At 47.6% G+C, this 16363-nt stretch overlaps 1 protein-coding gene across 7 annotated transcripts in view; it reads right to left on the reverse strand.

Moving 5' to 3' along the window:
- Window positions 1-16363, reverse strand: part of rabgap1l (RAB GTPase activating protein 1-like) — a 132938-nt gene that overhangs the window by 7003 nt on the left and 109572 nt on the right. For 6 of the 7 annotated variants that reach the window (XM_071202913.1, XM_071202914.1, XM_034080566.2 and 3 more), the window contains 3 exons: window positions 4689-4781; window positions 1834-1944; window positions 839-943 (listed from right to left, as the gene is read on the reverse strand). In XM_071202913.1, the coding sequence (XP_071059014.1) occupies window positions 839-943; window positions 1834-1944; window positions 4689-4781 (309 nt within the window). Of the gene's footprint in view, window positions 1-838; window positions 944-1833; window positions 1945-4688; window positions 4782-14855; window positions 15250-16363 lie in introns of those variants that run through there. The other variant, XM_034080569.2, reaches the window with a different exon arrangement.

Genomic DNA, 16363 nt, shown 5'->3' on the forward strand with positions numbered 1-16363 from the left:
TACTGTTTTGAAATGCCGCTCCTAAATTACGCTTCTTCGATAAAGCCACGCTCGCATTGCAGATGAGACAGATGGACTTTGAATTGGAATAGATACAAAAATAATCATCCTCCCTCGGAGTGAAAATTATATATGTTTTGCTTCTGCCATAATTGCGGTCTTGTGTGTGTGTGCGGACTGTCACTCCTGTTGACACGGACAACCTTAGCGAACGAGTGCACTGCCCACTGCTCACCAGCCACGCCCCGACACATGGGGTCACGCCGGCCAATCACAAAGCTTTGATGCGTTCAAGTGCATTATTCTGGCACAGGAAGATTATGTTACAGGACATTAACGATAAAACAGAATATTGTTGTTCTATTTTTAGACACATCTCGAGATCGACTGGGAATCTCCCCGCGATCGACTGGTTGGGCACCCCTGGTCTACGCTCTTGATCAACACAACTAATGAGTACCATTTCAATTCAGAATTTTTCTAGATAACTCTTTTGGATTGCTTCTTTAACTAGCACACTTATTCTGTTATGACAAGGCGACTTATAGTCAGTAAAGCCACCTAGTGATACATTTGATTTGGTCCATAACTAAAACTGATTTAAGTAGTGTGTTATTACTTGTGCATTTCAGTCTTATAGCTGAACAGTGAAGCCCGTTGGCCAACTTCACAGGAGACACACTGTTGCCACATAAAGAATTGCTCAAATCTAAGTGTGTTATTACGAAACTAAACTCCACGATATACAAAGCATTGACTGCAGAGATCACTGAGCTAATTAACCAACGAGGCGTGTGGTTTGTTAAGGCTGAGCTTATAAAGAGAGTGCAGGTGATACCTGGGCCGTCTCCTCCTCCTGTTGTCGTTTCTCCTCCTCTGTCTCCACCAGTCGTTGCTTGGTGCTCAGCAGCTCCTTGTTTAATACATCGGCCTTGTCCTCGACCTGCATGAACACACACAAACAGACACACCAGAACATTCATTAAACAACACATCTGCAACTGTAGCACAGACCCACCAGAGTGCACAAACACATTCAGAACTTGACACACTGGAAAATGTGCACTTTCATCATCTGTACTATTTTACTCATTAATACTGTTCTACAGACTCATTTAGAACTGTCCAGTACAGCCAACGTAGTCAATTGCTTATGAGCACCTTAACAAAAGCTTTTGAGGAAGAACATTTAAATCTGTGTTGCAAAACTTTTACCTATCAATAAACCTCTGTTAGATTCAAGCCCTGTCCAAACGAGTTAACACAATGCTGATTAAGTATATTGCTGCCACGGAAAGCTGTCTGTGTTTCGCAGTATACTGGAGCTGTGCTGTCTGTGATAGCTTCCCTAGGCTGCATGCTTTTGAGCGTTTAAGCTAACGGTGTCTGTCGGCTTGTACACTTTTTTTAATTACTTTAAATCATTTCTCTGAAGGCCAAGTGTTTTTCTATTTAACTACTCCTGAAACGTAGCTTCTGCCATGGTCCTAGCTGCTGCTACCCTGCAATGGTTTCTACTGAATGGTAATAACTCTCACTGCCAGAGGGGGGGGGAGGAAAACAACACACTCCAGCTTTAAAATCAGGAAATGCCTTTTCTGTCAGAAGAAAGCTTTTTAATAAACTCAAAGTCTGAAATGACTATGTAAAAATGTAGCTAGTTACAGCACATTTCAAATTTGCTTAGTAGCATGTATGCTCAGTTGGGGAACAAATACTACATGTATGAACAACCAGACTAAATAGATAGATAAATAAATACAGCTTTAACTTCAGACAAAGTTAGCGGACTATACTGTGAGTTTGACGACGTGCTGTGGAGGTGTGTGTTACCTGGTCAAGGTCATTCCGAAGGGCAATCTTACTGGTTACCAGTTCATGGGCCAGGTCGTCGTTCTCCTGTTCGAGTCGCATGCTGGCCTCCTGAAGACGACGATTCTCCCTCTAGACACACACACACGCGTGCACGCAAACACACATAGAATATGATGTTTTTTTATGAATGTAACTTATTTTAGCACATACGTGGTGATCTGATAACAGAAGTAATGCTAACAACCTTTTTTGTTCACTTGACAATAAATGTAATATATTCTATTTTTTTTGTTACAAACAAATAAATAGAACTGTAGCATATGTCCTGAAAGTCAGAAATGAAATGCGCAGCTTTCGTTCTGAAAAGAAAGTCACACACACAATCTTAAAGTCCCCTTTGTAGACCATTAGTGGAGTCTCATGACTTCTGGTGTGCCTATAAACAGTCTCACATGCAGACCAATCAGTTGACAAGGTTATGTGCGGTCACCTGACCCCATGGCCCTGTCCCCCTCACAATGACAGACATTTGTATCCACACACACACATCTTATAAATACATCTATAAAATAGTATAAAGCTGATTTGCTGGAGCACCTTTTAAATATAATCATGTATGTTTAAAGTACAGATCACAACACACACTTTAGAATCACACTCGGTCACATGTAAGCTGCTCTTCAGAATGAATTATTCATTTCCTGTGATGGGATTAATTTGGGCTACTTTGTTTGTGTGGAAAGTTATCATCTGCTGTCATTGTTTAGACTGGTTAAGTCTTTAAAATCTTGCATTCTCTAGCTTTTAAAATCTCACTAAATGGTCTACTTCAACATGGCAATATCAATCAGAGAATAATATATCATTTGACACAGCTCTAAGTGTATTATATAAATATGATTATTTGAGATGGGTAGAAGCTGTTGGCATAACAATCTCTCAAAGGGAAATCTTTGTTGGAGCAGAGGCAGCTTACCATGCTGCGTTCAACATTTAAAACGTCCCACATTTAAAAGTTTCCATATCCTGCTTAGCTCTCTCTTCCTCTCGCTCATTTTTTTCTACACATTCTTATCTTTTATACGGATAAATATTGAAAGCATTCAAGAAGAAGTACAACTGGCCGAAAGTCATACAGATATTATGCATACAGTATAAACGGTACATGCACATACAAAGACAAATACACACCTCAAACAACACTGTACATCCCAATAGGTACGTACCACTACTTGGAGTGTAAACCATATACAAAAATGTAACTACAGTAACAATCAAGTTTCTCAAATCCAAGAAGAGTATACTTTTAACCTGTGCTAAGTTACAAGCAGAAACATTCCCCTGCTTTGTCTTCTTGCTCTGTAACAAATGATTTCCAGTGACTGCAGAGGGGATGGCTCTGCTCCAACTTCTTATCAACAAGAGAGCGTCTTCCTTCCTTTCCTTCAGAACCAGCAGCTTACACAGCACTGCTGTCCCAGACAACCCATCATGTGAGCTGTTGTTTCACTCAAATGTTTAATACTTATTTTATTCTTGTCTTAATTCTTATTAATTAAATTGTTTCTCCTCATAATTACTACTTTTTGGATATTATTTTAGTAAATCAGAGTTGTATTGATTAGTAATTGCTCATGAATGTGTTTAGCTAGGAGAAAGGTTTCTTGTTTTTGTTTAAAACGTTCAACTCATCCAAGGGAACAAGCCGATGGCGGCAAAATAGTTTGAGAAGTTACCAACAAAAAAACCAGCAAGCATTTTCCAGTGAATTCAATTAAGGACAAAGGAATGCCATCGGCTGCACAAGGCCTGCCCTGTGCGCATCTTGAATAAGGCTTAGGCGTGGGGGGGGGGGGGCACACACTGAAACAACGACCAAGTTTGAAATGTTTACACTAGTTCAGTTCATTATGAAGGTGAGGGTCGAAGAGGGGAGGCGTTTCGTCCAAGCAGAAAACTGGAACAAACTATGTCTCTCTGGGTGATGTAGTTGTCAAACTGAATCCTTGTAACCTCTGCACATCCTGATAAAGTCGAAATACAGTGATCTCTAGCCATGGTCTGAAAAAAGGTAATTTCGTCTATAGGCATCAGCATTTTAGTATGCTGAGAATTATAAAGGTATATTGTTCCTCCATCCGAAAATAGAAGGTTATGTTGATATTTTCTTGCTAAAAAAACACTTTGAGAGCTCTGAAAAGTTTAACCTGTATTTACATTTGACCTAAGTGGCGAATAGGTTGTTTCTGTATTAAACTGGGTCTTAACTTTAAAACGTTATAGTAAACTTATCATTTAAGGAGGGGATAATAACAAATATGTAACTGAAAATCTGTCCAATACTAAAAATAGTGTATTCATTTCTATGTAAGCATTGAGCAAAGAAAATAACTGCGGATCCAATGGAGCAAATAAAAGGAAGAGATGCTGTCTGAATCTTTTCTCCCCCTCTCCTGTTGTTACCCTCTGAAGTAAGTCACATTCAGCAGCCAAAAGATCTGACAACACCCAGAAATAAATGATGTTTGATGATCTGATGTGTGAACAGTCTTTTTCTTTTCAGCCAGAACAGCGTCACAAGTATTAACAAAGGTACAGTTTGACAAATCAGTAATGTCTTCACAGGAGATGTCTAATTTTAGAGGAACGTGGCTAATTTTAGAAAATTCTTTCCACAACAAAAAACTTAAAATATATCAAAGGGCCAAGCGTTTTCTTACCATCTCTAAGACTGAACACTACCTGAGAAGTTATTCAATTCAAATGGAAAATGAAACGGCTCTTACATCAATACACAATGTTTTTATGTCGTGTGTAACAAACATTTGTGTGTGTGTGTGTGTGTGTGTGTGTGTTTGTGGTTCACGTCCTACCTGGAATCGGTCGATGGGGTCTTCCTGTTGCAGCTGGCTCTCTCTCAGCGTCTGATATTCCTTCTCAAACTTCTTCAGCTTCTTGGTTGGAACCTTAAAACAGAAGAAACGTTTTTTTGCTTTACCTTTCGTACACCAAAAAATGCACGATAACATCTTTATCTTGATCTGTAAAAGAGTTTGATCAGTAGGTGCCACTGACATCTCTCTGACTCTAGTTTTCTCAGTAGGACTCAAACTAGAGACCTTCTCATAGCTTACTTCTCTCAGAAAAAATATGACTTTCCTGTCTTCTCCCCGAGACAAATACACCAGTTAACATTTGACAAGAAGGGTCAGAGGTCAGCAGCTCAACACAATACAGTTAACACACATTCAACAGGGTCAACATGTCAAATAAGTATTATGATGCTGGGTGATTTTCGGATAAGCTTCATTTTTCATATAAACAACATGACTGAACTAACTCTGAATATAGCAGCTGAACATTGTGCAGACATTTCCACACTAGGTATGATGTGACATTGAGTGTGTGTGTGTTTCAGGTGGGCGGTAATGTTATCTCCCCTGTGTGGAAACTGTTGCCATAGCGCCCACAGTTAGGGCTAGGGATTCCAGGTCAGTCTCAGTCACATGACCCCCTCCTCTGAGACTGGTGTGTGTGTGTGTGTCATATTAAGAACCTGGCCCACTATTATATGGGTGCAGTTGTTTATTTGTTGTGTATTTCATGTGTTCCTTATTGAGTGTCAGCACTATACAAATGATAGGATGTACAGTATATGTGCCTTAATGTTTTTCCCTTTTGTTGTTCATTCACTTATAGGTAAATCATCACAATCGTCCTAAACACAGCTGCTGAAACAGCCAAATAATCACTAACACTAAGACACAGCAGCTAACTGGGGTTCATCTTAAATGTTAAACACAAATACTTTGTAACAGTCTGCTGCAGTGTGATATTTACAGATCTGACACAATAACAACAAATTAATCTTATTTAATTTTACAAATATGACATGGCATCATTAACTGTTCAATAACACTATTCAAATCTCACGTCTGCATATTTTCTTCTTTTGTAAAGGAATGAAAAAGGTAGCCTTTTTCAAGAATATTGTGACCATGCACACAGGAGTAGAACATATCCATGTTAAAAATGCAGAACATCCTAGAGAATAAGTAAATAGCATCCAAAAAAACAAATTCAAAAGAAGCATTGTATTAGAGATGAAGGAAACGGAACAGGCCTCTTATTCATTACCTGTCCCCCTCACTGACCTGCAGGTTAACGCTCACGACCCTCTGAGGTGAATGACTGTCACACAGTAATCCACCCGACACCCCACCTCCCCGCAGATTACAGATCTCATCTTTTGTTATCCGAGTGGGAAGAAAGAGGAGCTCGGTCTCTGCAGGCTGGCTAATAATCGTTTTATTGTAACAAAACGATGTGTGTTTCACTGCAGGCACCAGCACATCCACTTACACACTCACAGAGCTGGGGGTGTTTTTCACGCCAACAGTCTTTGAATTAATAGAGTTTTACTCATGTTTTATCTTCAGCTATAGATCAATGAGTGATCCAATGGGCTGATGGAGATTAAACTCCTTCTTACTCCTTGGTTGATAGTGTGAAATTGAGGAGATACAGCAAAAACATTTCTGGCATGTTATTACAAATTAAACAATCTGATCCTTTTTGAATTGTAAACATGTTTTAGTTTTTGTCTTGTCCCTGTAAAAAGGCCTCAGAAGTCTTTCATCATGATATTCTGCATCTCTTTTCTGCAACCATGTGATGAAGTTATTTTCTGGCCCACTACATCAGTTCAACCTTCATTTTACATGCTCAAGTTTCAAACGGTACATTTTAGCTTCTCTGACCCTTTTCTGTGCTCAGCCCACCTGTGTGTGTTGAAACCAGTGTGCCTAAAATCATTCTAGATGTGTACCTAAAACATAAATTTAACACACAAGAGAAAAAGAAAGAGGGAGGGACATGTGACGCTTGTGTTTCCTGAGGTTTTAAACAACTCCACATTTGCCATTTTCATTTTAAAACTCGCACACACCCACATGTTCTTGAAACCCACATGTCACTTGCTCCTCTCACAACTCATGTATGGCCTGTAAGCATTCTCCTACATTATCTACCGCACCAACAAAAGATACTGGTTGTGTCATACTTTCCATGCTTGCTGTGTGTGTTGTGATGGTTTTCCACTGCAGCCTGAGAAAAAAACGATAGTTACGGCTGTAACTACGGTCTATGAGTCCCGGATGACCGCCAGAGGCGGTGCTTTAGCACTGGATATGTCCATCGCGCGCATGCGCAGCTCGAGTACCAATAACAACAAAGTCACCTGTGACCCACGTGACACCGGCTACATCAGCCGGTGTCGACAGAGGATCTGTTCCCAGAATCTTCTCGCGAGCACACAAGAATTCTGAGTGACAGGAAACTCTGGCGGTCATCCGGGACTCATAGAACCGTAGTTACAGCCGTAACTATCGTTCTATTTCGTCCCTACTGACCGCCAGAGGCGGTGCTTTAGCACTGGATGACCTATACCAACCATGTCATGAAGAATCCAAGCACTTACTCACCTAGTTGGAAGCAGCGGAGCTTGGCCACAAGACCACCCCCAGGGGGTGAGGAGTGGCGACATTGACCCGGTAGAACCTGGAGAATGTGCCAGAAGACGCCCATGACGCCGCGGCGCAGATGGTCTCCAGGGGCACCCCTCTTAGGGCAGCCCGCGATGTTGAGACGCCTCTTGTAGAGTGGCATCTGGCCCCTGATGGCGGGGGGCGGCCACTGGCCCCATAGGCACATGTGATGGTATCCACCACCCAGTGGGACAGCCGCTGCTTCGAGAGAGCACGACCCTTCCTAGTGCCGCCATGGCAAACGAAGAGCTGCTCTGACTGTCGTATACAGGCCGTAGCATCAATATACGCCCTCAGGGCACGCACAGGGCACAGCAACTCAGGTGTGCCGTTCTCCTGTGGAATGTTAAAGCGTGCCAGCTGGATAGGCCGATTGGAGTGGGCTAGTGGAAGCACCTTGGGCAAGAACGCCACATTCGGCCAGAGGGTGACACCCGAGCCATCGGAGTTCCACCTCAGGCATGTACTGCTTACGGAGAGGGCATGAAGCTCTCCGACTCGCTTCCCTGAGGTTATGGCAAGCAGAAATGCTGCCTTCAGGGACAGCCATTTAAGCCCGACCTGGGCCAAGGGTTCGAAGGGAGGAGATGATAGTGCATCCAACACTAGGGGCAGGTCCCAAGCCGGGGCCCTTGGGGTGCTAGGGGGGCGCTGCCGTAGAGCCCCTCTTAGAAAGAGGGACACCAACCTGTGGCGCCCCACTGTGGCGCCATCGACTCCGACATGTCGGGCAGAGATAGCAGCCATATACACCTTCAAAGTGGAGTGAGAACGTCCACTATCCAGAAGGGACTGCAGAAACTCTAAAATGGTGGCCACGGAGCAATGTCCCGGATTCTCAGCCTTACTCACACACCAGTGGGAGAAGAGCCTCCATTTGCACTCATACTGTGCCCGAGTGGATGGAGCTCTGGCATTCAGGATAGTTTCCCTGACAGATGCCGTGACACCGCTCAACAGTGGGTTGGGCCCTGCAGAGGCCAAACCCAGAGCTGAAGGCGGCGAGGGTCGGGATGCCAGATCTGACCCTTGAGCTGTGACAGGAGGTCCTTCCTGTCGGGGAGACGCCACGGTGGGCTGCCGCAGAGACTGCGTAGCAGTGGGAACCAGACTCTCCCCGGCCAGCGGGGGGCGACTAGAAGGAGCCTGTGCCCCTGGGTAAGGACCCTCTGAAGCATCTGAAGTATCAGAGGCAACGGCGGGAAGGCATACAGGAGAGTGTCCGGCCAGTCGTGCGCCAGGGCATCCTGACCCAATGGGCTGGTCACCTCCGACCAGGAGAACCAGAGGGGGCAGTGCCTCGACTCTTCCGAGGCAAAGAGGTCCACCTCGGCCCTGCCGAAGAGGCTCCAAATTATCTCCACCACCTCCGGGTGAAGCCTCCACTCCCCCGGTGGAGGCTTGCGCCGTGAGAGGAAATCTGCGACCTGATTCAGGTCCCCTGGCAGAAAAACTGCCCGCAGACTGGTGAGGCGGGGGAGCGCCCAAGGCAAGAGGCTCTGCGAAACGCGGAGCAGCTGTGCGGACCTGGGGCCCCCCTGGTGGTTGATTTGGGCAACTGCGGACATGTTGTCCGAACGAACGAGCACATGCCTGCCCGCCAGTTGGGGTAAAAAGTGCATGAGTGCGAGCAACACCGCTCGAAGCTCCAGCACATTGATATGGCGTGCACCTTCCTGGGCAGACCACTGACCCTGCACAGTCCTGCCCTGCCACACCGCACCCCACCCCGAGAGACACGCATCCACAGTGACAGTCTCCCGGCGGGATGGGATGGTGCCCATGGGCACACCCCTCAGGAGATAGGCCCTGTCCCTCCAGCGGGACATAGAGTGGAGGCACCGCTGAGACACCCTGACTCTCTTGTGCCTGTGCCGCTTGGCGTCCAAGTGACGGCTGTTCAGCCACATCTGCATGGGGCGCAGTGACAACAGGCCCAAGGGCACGACGGCTGAGGCAGCTGTCAGTCTGCCTAAGAGCCGGAGGAACTGTATGTAAGGCACCCTCTTGCCTAGTCTGAAGATGCGAAGATGGTGGGAAATGTCGTCCACACGACGAGGTGTCAAGTAGTCCCTCATGGTGACCGAATCTAGGACCATCCCCAGATAAGTGACCTGCTGGGAAGGGTCCAGGCAACTCTTCCCGGTGTTCACTGTCAGGCCCAACCGGGCAACGTGGGATGAGAGGCGCGCCGTATGCTGGGCCCCTTGGGCCCGGGACGGCGCTCAAACCAGCCAGTCGTCCAGGTATGGCAGGACCTTCATGCCCTGTGCCTGCAGGGGAGCGAGTGCTGCCGCAACAGCCCTGGTGAACACCCTTGGGGAGAGGGAGAGACCAAAGGGAAGCACCCGAAACTGATAATGTCGACCCTGAAAGGCGAACCTCAAGAACCTCCGGTGATGGGATGCAATTGGCACGTGGAAGTAGGCGTCCCTCAAGTCCACGGTTGTGAACCACTCCCCCTGTGTGACAACACGAAGGGTGTCTGCTGTGGTTAGCATATGGAAGGGTAGTACCCTCAGGAATCTGTTGATTCCTCTGAGGTCCAGAACTGGACGGAATCCGCCAACTTTCTTGCTCACAAGAAAGTACGTCGAGTAGAACCCCCCGCTCTGACGCAGGGGGTCCACTGGCTCGATTGCGCCTTTGGCCAAGAGGACGGACAACTCTTGGGCTAGCGCTAAGGCCTTCGCCGGGTCCTTGACAACTGTCATTCTGACCTGGCCGAAGGCTAGGGGCCGGCGTCGGAACTGCAACTCGTAGCCCCGGGTTAGTGTGGAAACCACCCAGGGGTCGGAAATACAGGCAGCCCAGTAGCTGAGCTGCTGCTGGGAAAAACAGCCGACGACCGGCCCCGGGACTTCAGGGCTTAGCCCCCCGGCCCCTGGAGCCCCTCGGGGGGCGCCGGTAAGGCTCTGAAGCGCGAGGCCGCCTGGAAGCCAGGCGACCTGGGGCATGAAAGTCATTGGCCGGTTGAGTGGGCCGCTGGGAACTCCAGTAAGCCGGTGGCTGAGCGCGGCTGCTAGAGCGGCCCCTGGGCCTGCCGGGAGCGGCCGCGGGACTGCGAAGACCCGAGAGCTGCTGCCTGGTCTGCCTCGCTTGGGCAGCGCGCTCCAGTGTCTCCAGGGCAGCTGACCCAAACAGCTCCCCTGGCTCGACTGGCACGCTACGTAGGACTCTCCTACATGTCTCCGTCAGTGGTGACTGGGCCAGCCAAACCTGGCGACGAGTCTGTACCAGAAAAGACATAACTCGTCCCAATTCCCTAGTCATTAGGGCAAAGGCCTGCAGTGATGCATCGCTGAGGCCCAGCAAAGAAGGCTCGGCCGGAGCCTGCTGCAGCGAGGCGGAGACGGCCAGCATTAGATGGGAGAGGGAGTTCCCTGATACGACCCATGCGTGCCGCTGCGTCGTAGGCCCTACAGAGCAGCCCATCCGTGACCCTGCACTGAGGCTGAGGGCACCTGACCTCAGGCCTTAAAGCCTCGTCAGGAGCCAGAATCAGGGAGGCGATGGCAGGCTCAATGGGTGGCATGCCACCCAGCCCCGCCCTCGCCGGGTCCTGCATGGCAGCCAAGGTCCGGGCATCGGAACCAGTGCGGCTAAAGGCCCTGGTGTCCCTCCAGCATGCCTGGAGCTCCCTCAGGTACTCCTGAGGGGGAGCTCCGGTGAGGGGGGACACGGGCTGGGTTACGCCTGAAGAAGGCACTAGCCAGAGCCAAGTTGGCCTGCGGAACCGGAATCTGCAGGTGCGCCAAGGCTGTACGAATGATGGCCGCCATGGAGCCGTCCTCCCCGTCCTGCAGAGACCCCTGAGCAGAGGAGAGGGAAAACTCCTCGAGCGGGACCTCGTCCTCCGTCTCTTCATTGAAGAGGTTAGCCGAAGCCGCTAGCGACAAGGCATCCTCGTACAGAGGTGCGGCAACCGAAGGAGGGGCGGCAACCGAAGGAGGGGCAGGCGGCCCGCTAGCAGCCCCTATACCGGGCCCCGGCTGAAGGGCCACGAGGAGCGACTTCATCGTGTCCATGTCGGTAGCTAGCTGATCCACTTTAGAGAGGACAGCCTGTTCCTAGTCCTCTTATTGGGGGGTGCACCCATGGCCATCGCTCCCTCAAGTCGCCAGGGACGGTCGAACTGATCTGGGGGAGGATGTGACCAAGAGAGGTGTCCGTTGGCTGCCGCCAGACGTTCCACCTCAGTGATTCTAGCCACTCTGAGTGCCCGGGGCATGCAGCTACAGTTCATGCAGGCCCCTACTGTGAGAGCTTCCCTTAGATGCTCGAGGCCGAGGCAAGAGGGGCAACGGTCGTGGCCGTCCTCGGGCTCGAGAGAAGCCATACAGGCGCTACATGAATGAGCCATTCTGTAGGTAGCCAGATGCAGAGAAGCCGGGAGCGGGTGCGGGAACACAGCCTTCACCAGCTACCTACCCTTCACTGGCTGAGCCGAGGCGAGTGCCAGATGCAGCGTAACCGGGAGCGGGTGCGGGAACGCAGCCTTCACCAGCTACCTGCTTAAACCAAAACACAAGGCAGTTAGTGTCTACCAGGAGCGGGGGCGAGAACACTGCCTTCACTGGTTAATTTACAGACGAATGCCTGATGCAGCGTAACCGGGAGCGGGTGCGGGAACACAGCCTTCACCAGCTACCTGCTAAACAGAAAACACAAGGCAGTTTAGCGTCTACCAGGAGCGGGGGCGAGAACACTGCCTTCACTGGATAATTTACAGACGAATGCCAGACGCAGCGTAACCGGGAGCGGGTGCGGGAGCACAGCCTTCACCAGCTACCTGCTTAACGGAAAAAACCAGGCCGTTTAGCGCCTACCAGGAGCGGGGGCGCAAACACTGCCTTCACTGGTTAAACTGAAGACGAACGCCAGATGCAGCGTAACCGGGAGCGGGTGTGGGAACACAGACTTCACCAGCTACTTGTTTAACAGGATAAACACGGCAACTTTAGCGTTAAATCAAAGGCGAATGCCAGCTGTAGCTAAAGAAAAAAGAACGGCACGGGAAACTCCGGTGCTCAACCCGGCGTCAGCCGAGTGGCTGCAGCCGCTACTGCTAACTAGCCAGTACAGCTCAATGCCAATGAAGTTTAGCTCAATGCTAATGAAGTTTAGCTCAATGCTAATGAGGTTTAGCTCAATGCTAATGAGGTTTAGCTCAATGCTAATGACGTTTGGCTCAGCGCCGCGGCCAAAACAGTACAAAAGCACAGCAATACTCCTGGGAGAGGGAGCGAAAACACCTCCGTCACCAAAAGACTCAGCAAACAGACAGAAATCAGGACAACTAGGCTGGGAGAGGGAGTAGAAACACTGCCGTCGCCAACCAAGCCGACACCAACCTGTCCGAACGAAGTCTCTGCGCAGCCAGCCGCAGCTCCTGGAGGACGGGTAATCCCGCGGCCCCGACTGGATGAGTCGCGAAGCTACACGCAGCCAGCTGTTTGCAGAGAATCCTTAACAAATGTTCTGAACGAACGAACGAACGCTGTAGGCTACAAAAAATGTAGCCAAGGTACTCTCGCGCAGCGAGAAGATGAAAAGGAACAGATCCTCTGTCGACACCGGCTGATGTAGCCGGTGTCACGTGGGTCACAGGTGACTTTGTTGTTATTGGTACTCGAGCTGCGCATGCGCGCGATGGACATATCCAGTGCTAAAGCACCGCCTCTGGCGGTCAGTAGGGACGAAATAGAACTGCCAGTATGATTTTACTCTCTTTTCCTGCTTGCACACTTTAATCACACAGTTTATCAGTAAAGTGCACATGCTGCATGCTTGGTTAAAGATGTTTCTTTTGGCTATTTCATGCGACCATAGCTCTTTCTTTTTTTAGCAATCGCAATTTTAAATTGTCCATGCCTCAATATTAGAATAATGTTATAGAATATAAAATGATTGCACCCATCTGAAAGTGAATGCATGTTAAAATGAAGTCCTCACAACATTGAACTCTGAGTGGCTGAGAAGAGCAGAGTTCAGAGATCAGGTCCAGCTGGTAGACAGACAGAGTTTTGCTCAAGGACACTTAAGAATGTCAAGGGTTAAACCTCTTTATTCTGGGTTTACATCACCCTGCTGATATAAAATAGAGAACTTCAACAAGAAAGAAGTGTCTCTCTTTCTCACACACTTCAAAACATGCATGTAATTACACAATACAGGAAAGGGTTTTTATAACGGATATTAACCCTCATTTTCTTTTTCAAATGTACTGCCGGTGAAATGTTACATTGTTCTCTTTCAGCAACATATTCAACAGAAATGATCGACACACAGATTGAAGTCTAGCTACTGATTATGCAACCCACTGCCCTCCAACACCCCTAAGACACACAAACACTACAGAATGGCTGCGCAATGAATGCAACGCACAGCCAGGCAGTGCTTACCTGTGAGGGGCGAGGCTTTTGTTCAAACATACAGAACCGCTACAACTACAATCACACGGATCCTCACCTCCATGAACTTCCCATATACACACTTGCAGTTCAAGGGCTCAAAGCAAAAATGATGCATGCTAATATCATCTTTGCAAAACTTTCTCCATAAATATGAGAGGCCACCCCGAGGACAGAGGGGCCACTCGGATTCAGGTAATGCGATTAAAGACATCTGGTGCCGCAGGACACAGAACCGGGTCCACTTTTAGATTCCTGACCTGAATCCCTGTAGCAGAAAATGGAGTTGGTCCCAAACCTCTGAGCTGAGATCGCTAAATGTCTGTTATAGTGGGTATTAAACTACAAGAAGGTGTGTTTCTGTAGAAGCGTGATCCGCTCTTACATAAGGGGCGGTCCAATTATTTGAATATTGAAATAAGGACAAAACCAACCGAAGATCTCAGGGAACCACACACACACACACACACACACCACACACACACACACACACACACACACACACACACACACACACACACACCCACACACACACACACACACACACACACACACACACACACACACACACACACACACACACACACACACACACACACACACACACACACACACACACACACACACACACACACACACACACACACACACACACACACACACACACACACACACACACACACACACACACACACGATCTCCATTGATTCAGAATTGATATCAGTAGTTGAAACAAACAAGATGGTTGTCCTAGCCTAAACAATTCAGACACACTTTCATTTGGAACCCAAAACACACATTTGAGTATGCAACATCTACCTCAGGGAAAGAGACGTGTAGTTTTCTCTCACTCAACACAACTCTATCTAGCATTTAGAATAAAATCAGAGAGAAATACTTTTGAGAAAATAATATTGCTAACACTAATTCCACTTCTCTAATCCAACATTAATAAGAGATAAGAGTCAGATGGAATTGCTAAAAAAAACGTCTCCCATAAGAGAGCATAGAACGAAGGAACAAAACAAAGAAAGACTAAAAAAACTCCGAAACAAACAAAGTGACAAGAGAACAGACCTACCACCGGTCTGGGAGCCCTGAGAGGTCTGGAGTGAGCCACCAGACGGGTGAGGGTGTCCTCCTCACTCGGTCGGTCGATTACATGAGCGTCATACGCCACCATGATGGACACCTCCTGCATCATCTTGACTCCTCTAACTCCCAACAGCAAGGACGGTTTAGAGTACAAAAGAAGGAGGAGGAGGAGGAGGAGGAGGAGGAGGAGGAGGAGAAATGTCGGAGAAGTAAAAGTAGAGGAGTGCTGCTGACAGGTGTAGCTTCTCTCTGAGAGTGGAGGAGACGAATGGCTGCTTTCGAGAGTCCCTCAGGAGCCAGGCCCCGCCCACTGAGAGGAGGAGGGGCGGGGGAGTGAGGGTATAGTACAACACACCTGTTTGTTCCTCCCTCTCCCTCTCTGTAACGCTAGAAGTGTGCGACAAGAAGGATGAGTTTGCTTTTTCCTACTTTCCACTGAGTGAGTACTCCCTCCCCTCTCTCTCTTTATGTCTTTCACTTGTACTTCTCTCTCCATTTATCACTCTCTTACACTGTCTCTTTAGGTTGCTGCACTTTTATTTGATCTGTTTCCTGCTGCTGGGTAAAAATAAAGATAACGGCTTGTTTACACTGGGTTTGTATGTTTGTGTGTGTGTTTCTGAGGTTAAGAGAGATAGGAAGGAAGTTGTCAGATCAACCACAGAGATTTTTCGTTGATAGTTGCACATCTTTCCAACAGTTAAACCCAGGAAGTGAAGTGAAAGCGACTGCAAAGCTGTCCTACACAATGCCTGAAGCCTGCAGAGCTCTCCCATAGGACCCCACAGCTAAAAACACCTGACTCCCTGTGGTGATAGCAACACATTCCCGTTAGGGGAGATAACAATAGGGCTGCAGCTACAGTTCATTTTTTATTGTCTATTAATCGGCTGATTATTTTTTTCTAGATTCATTGTTTAATTGTTCCGTTTATAAAATGTCAGAACATATAAAAGATGTCCAAACCAATTTAAAGTCCTGCAGTTGTCTTTATTTGTCTTGTTGTGTCAGGCCAAAATATATTCACAGATATAATGTGTTTAGGAAGGACAGACTGAAGGGAAAAGGAGGGGGTGTGTTGCTTTATGTGAGGAATACCTTTATTTGTAGGGAGATTGCTCCCCCAGCTAATATTGAATTTGATTGTGTTGGTGTGGAAATCACACTATCTGAGGAAATGTCCCTCACCATGATTGCCTGTACCGACAACCCACTGCTAAGGTGGATTTCTATGACCAGGTAAAACTCCTGCTGAATTCCTGTGACTCCAACAAAGAGCTAATTATTGTAGGAGACTTTAATATCAACTGGAACGACAAACAAAATAGAAAAAGCTTAAAACGGATCACGGATAAACACAACTTAATACAACTAATGGATCAACCGACTAGAATAACCAAAACCTCCAAGACTATGATAGATTTATTATTTACAAACAAAGCTGACAGAATAGTTAAAACCTACAACTTCCTGACTGGTCTTTCCGACCATAAC

Source organism: Pseudochaenichthys georgianus, chromosome 4 (genome assembly GCF_902827115.2).
Source record: "Pseudochaenichthys georgianus chromosome 4, fPseGeo1.2, whole genome shotgun sequence".
In the NCBI taxonomy this organism is placed as follows: domain Eukaryota; kingdom Metazoa; phylum Chordata; class Actinopteri; order Perciformes; family Channichthyidae; genus Pseudochaenichthys; species Pseudochaenichthys georgianus.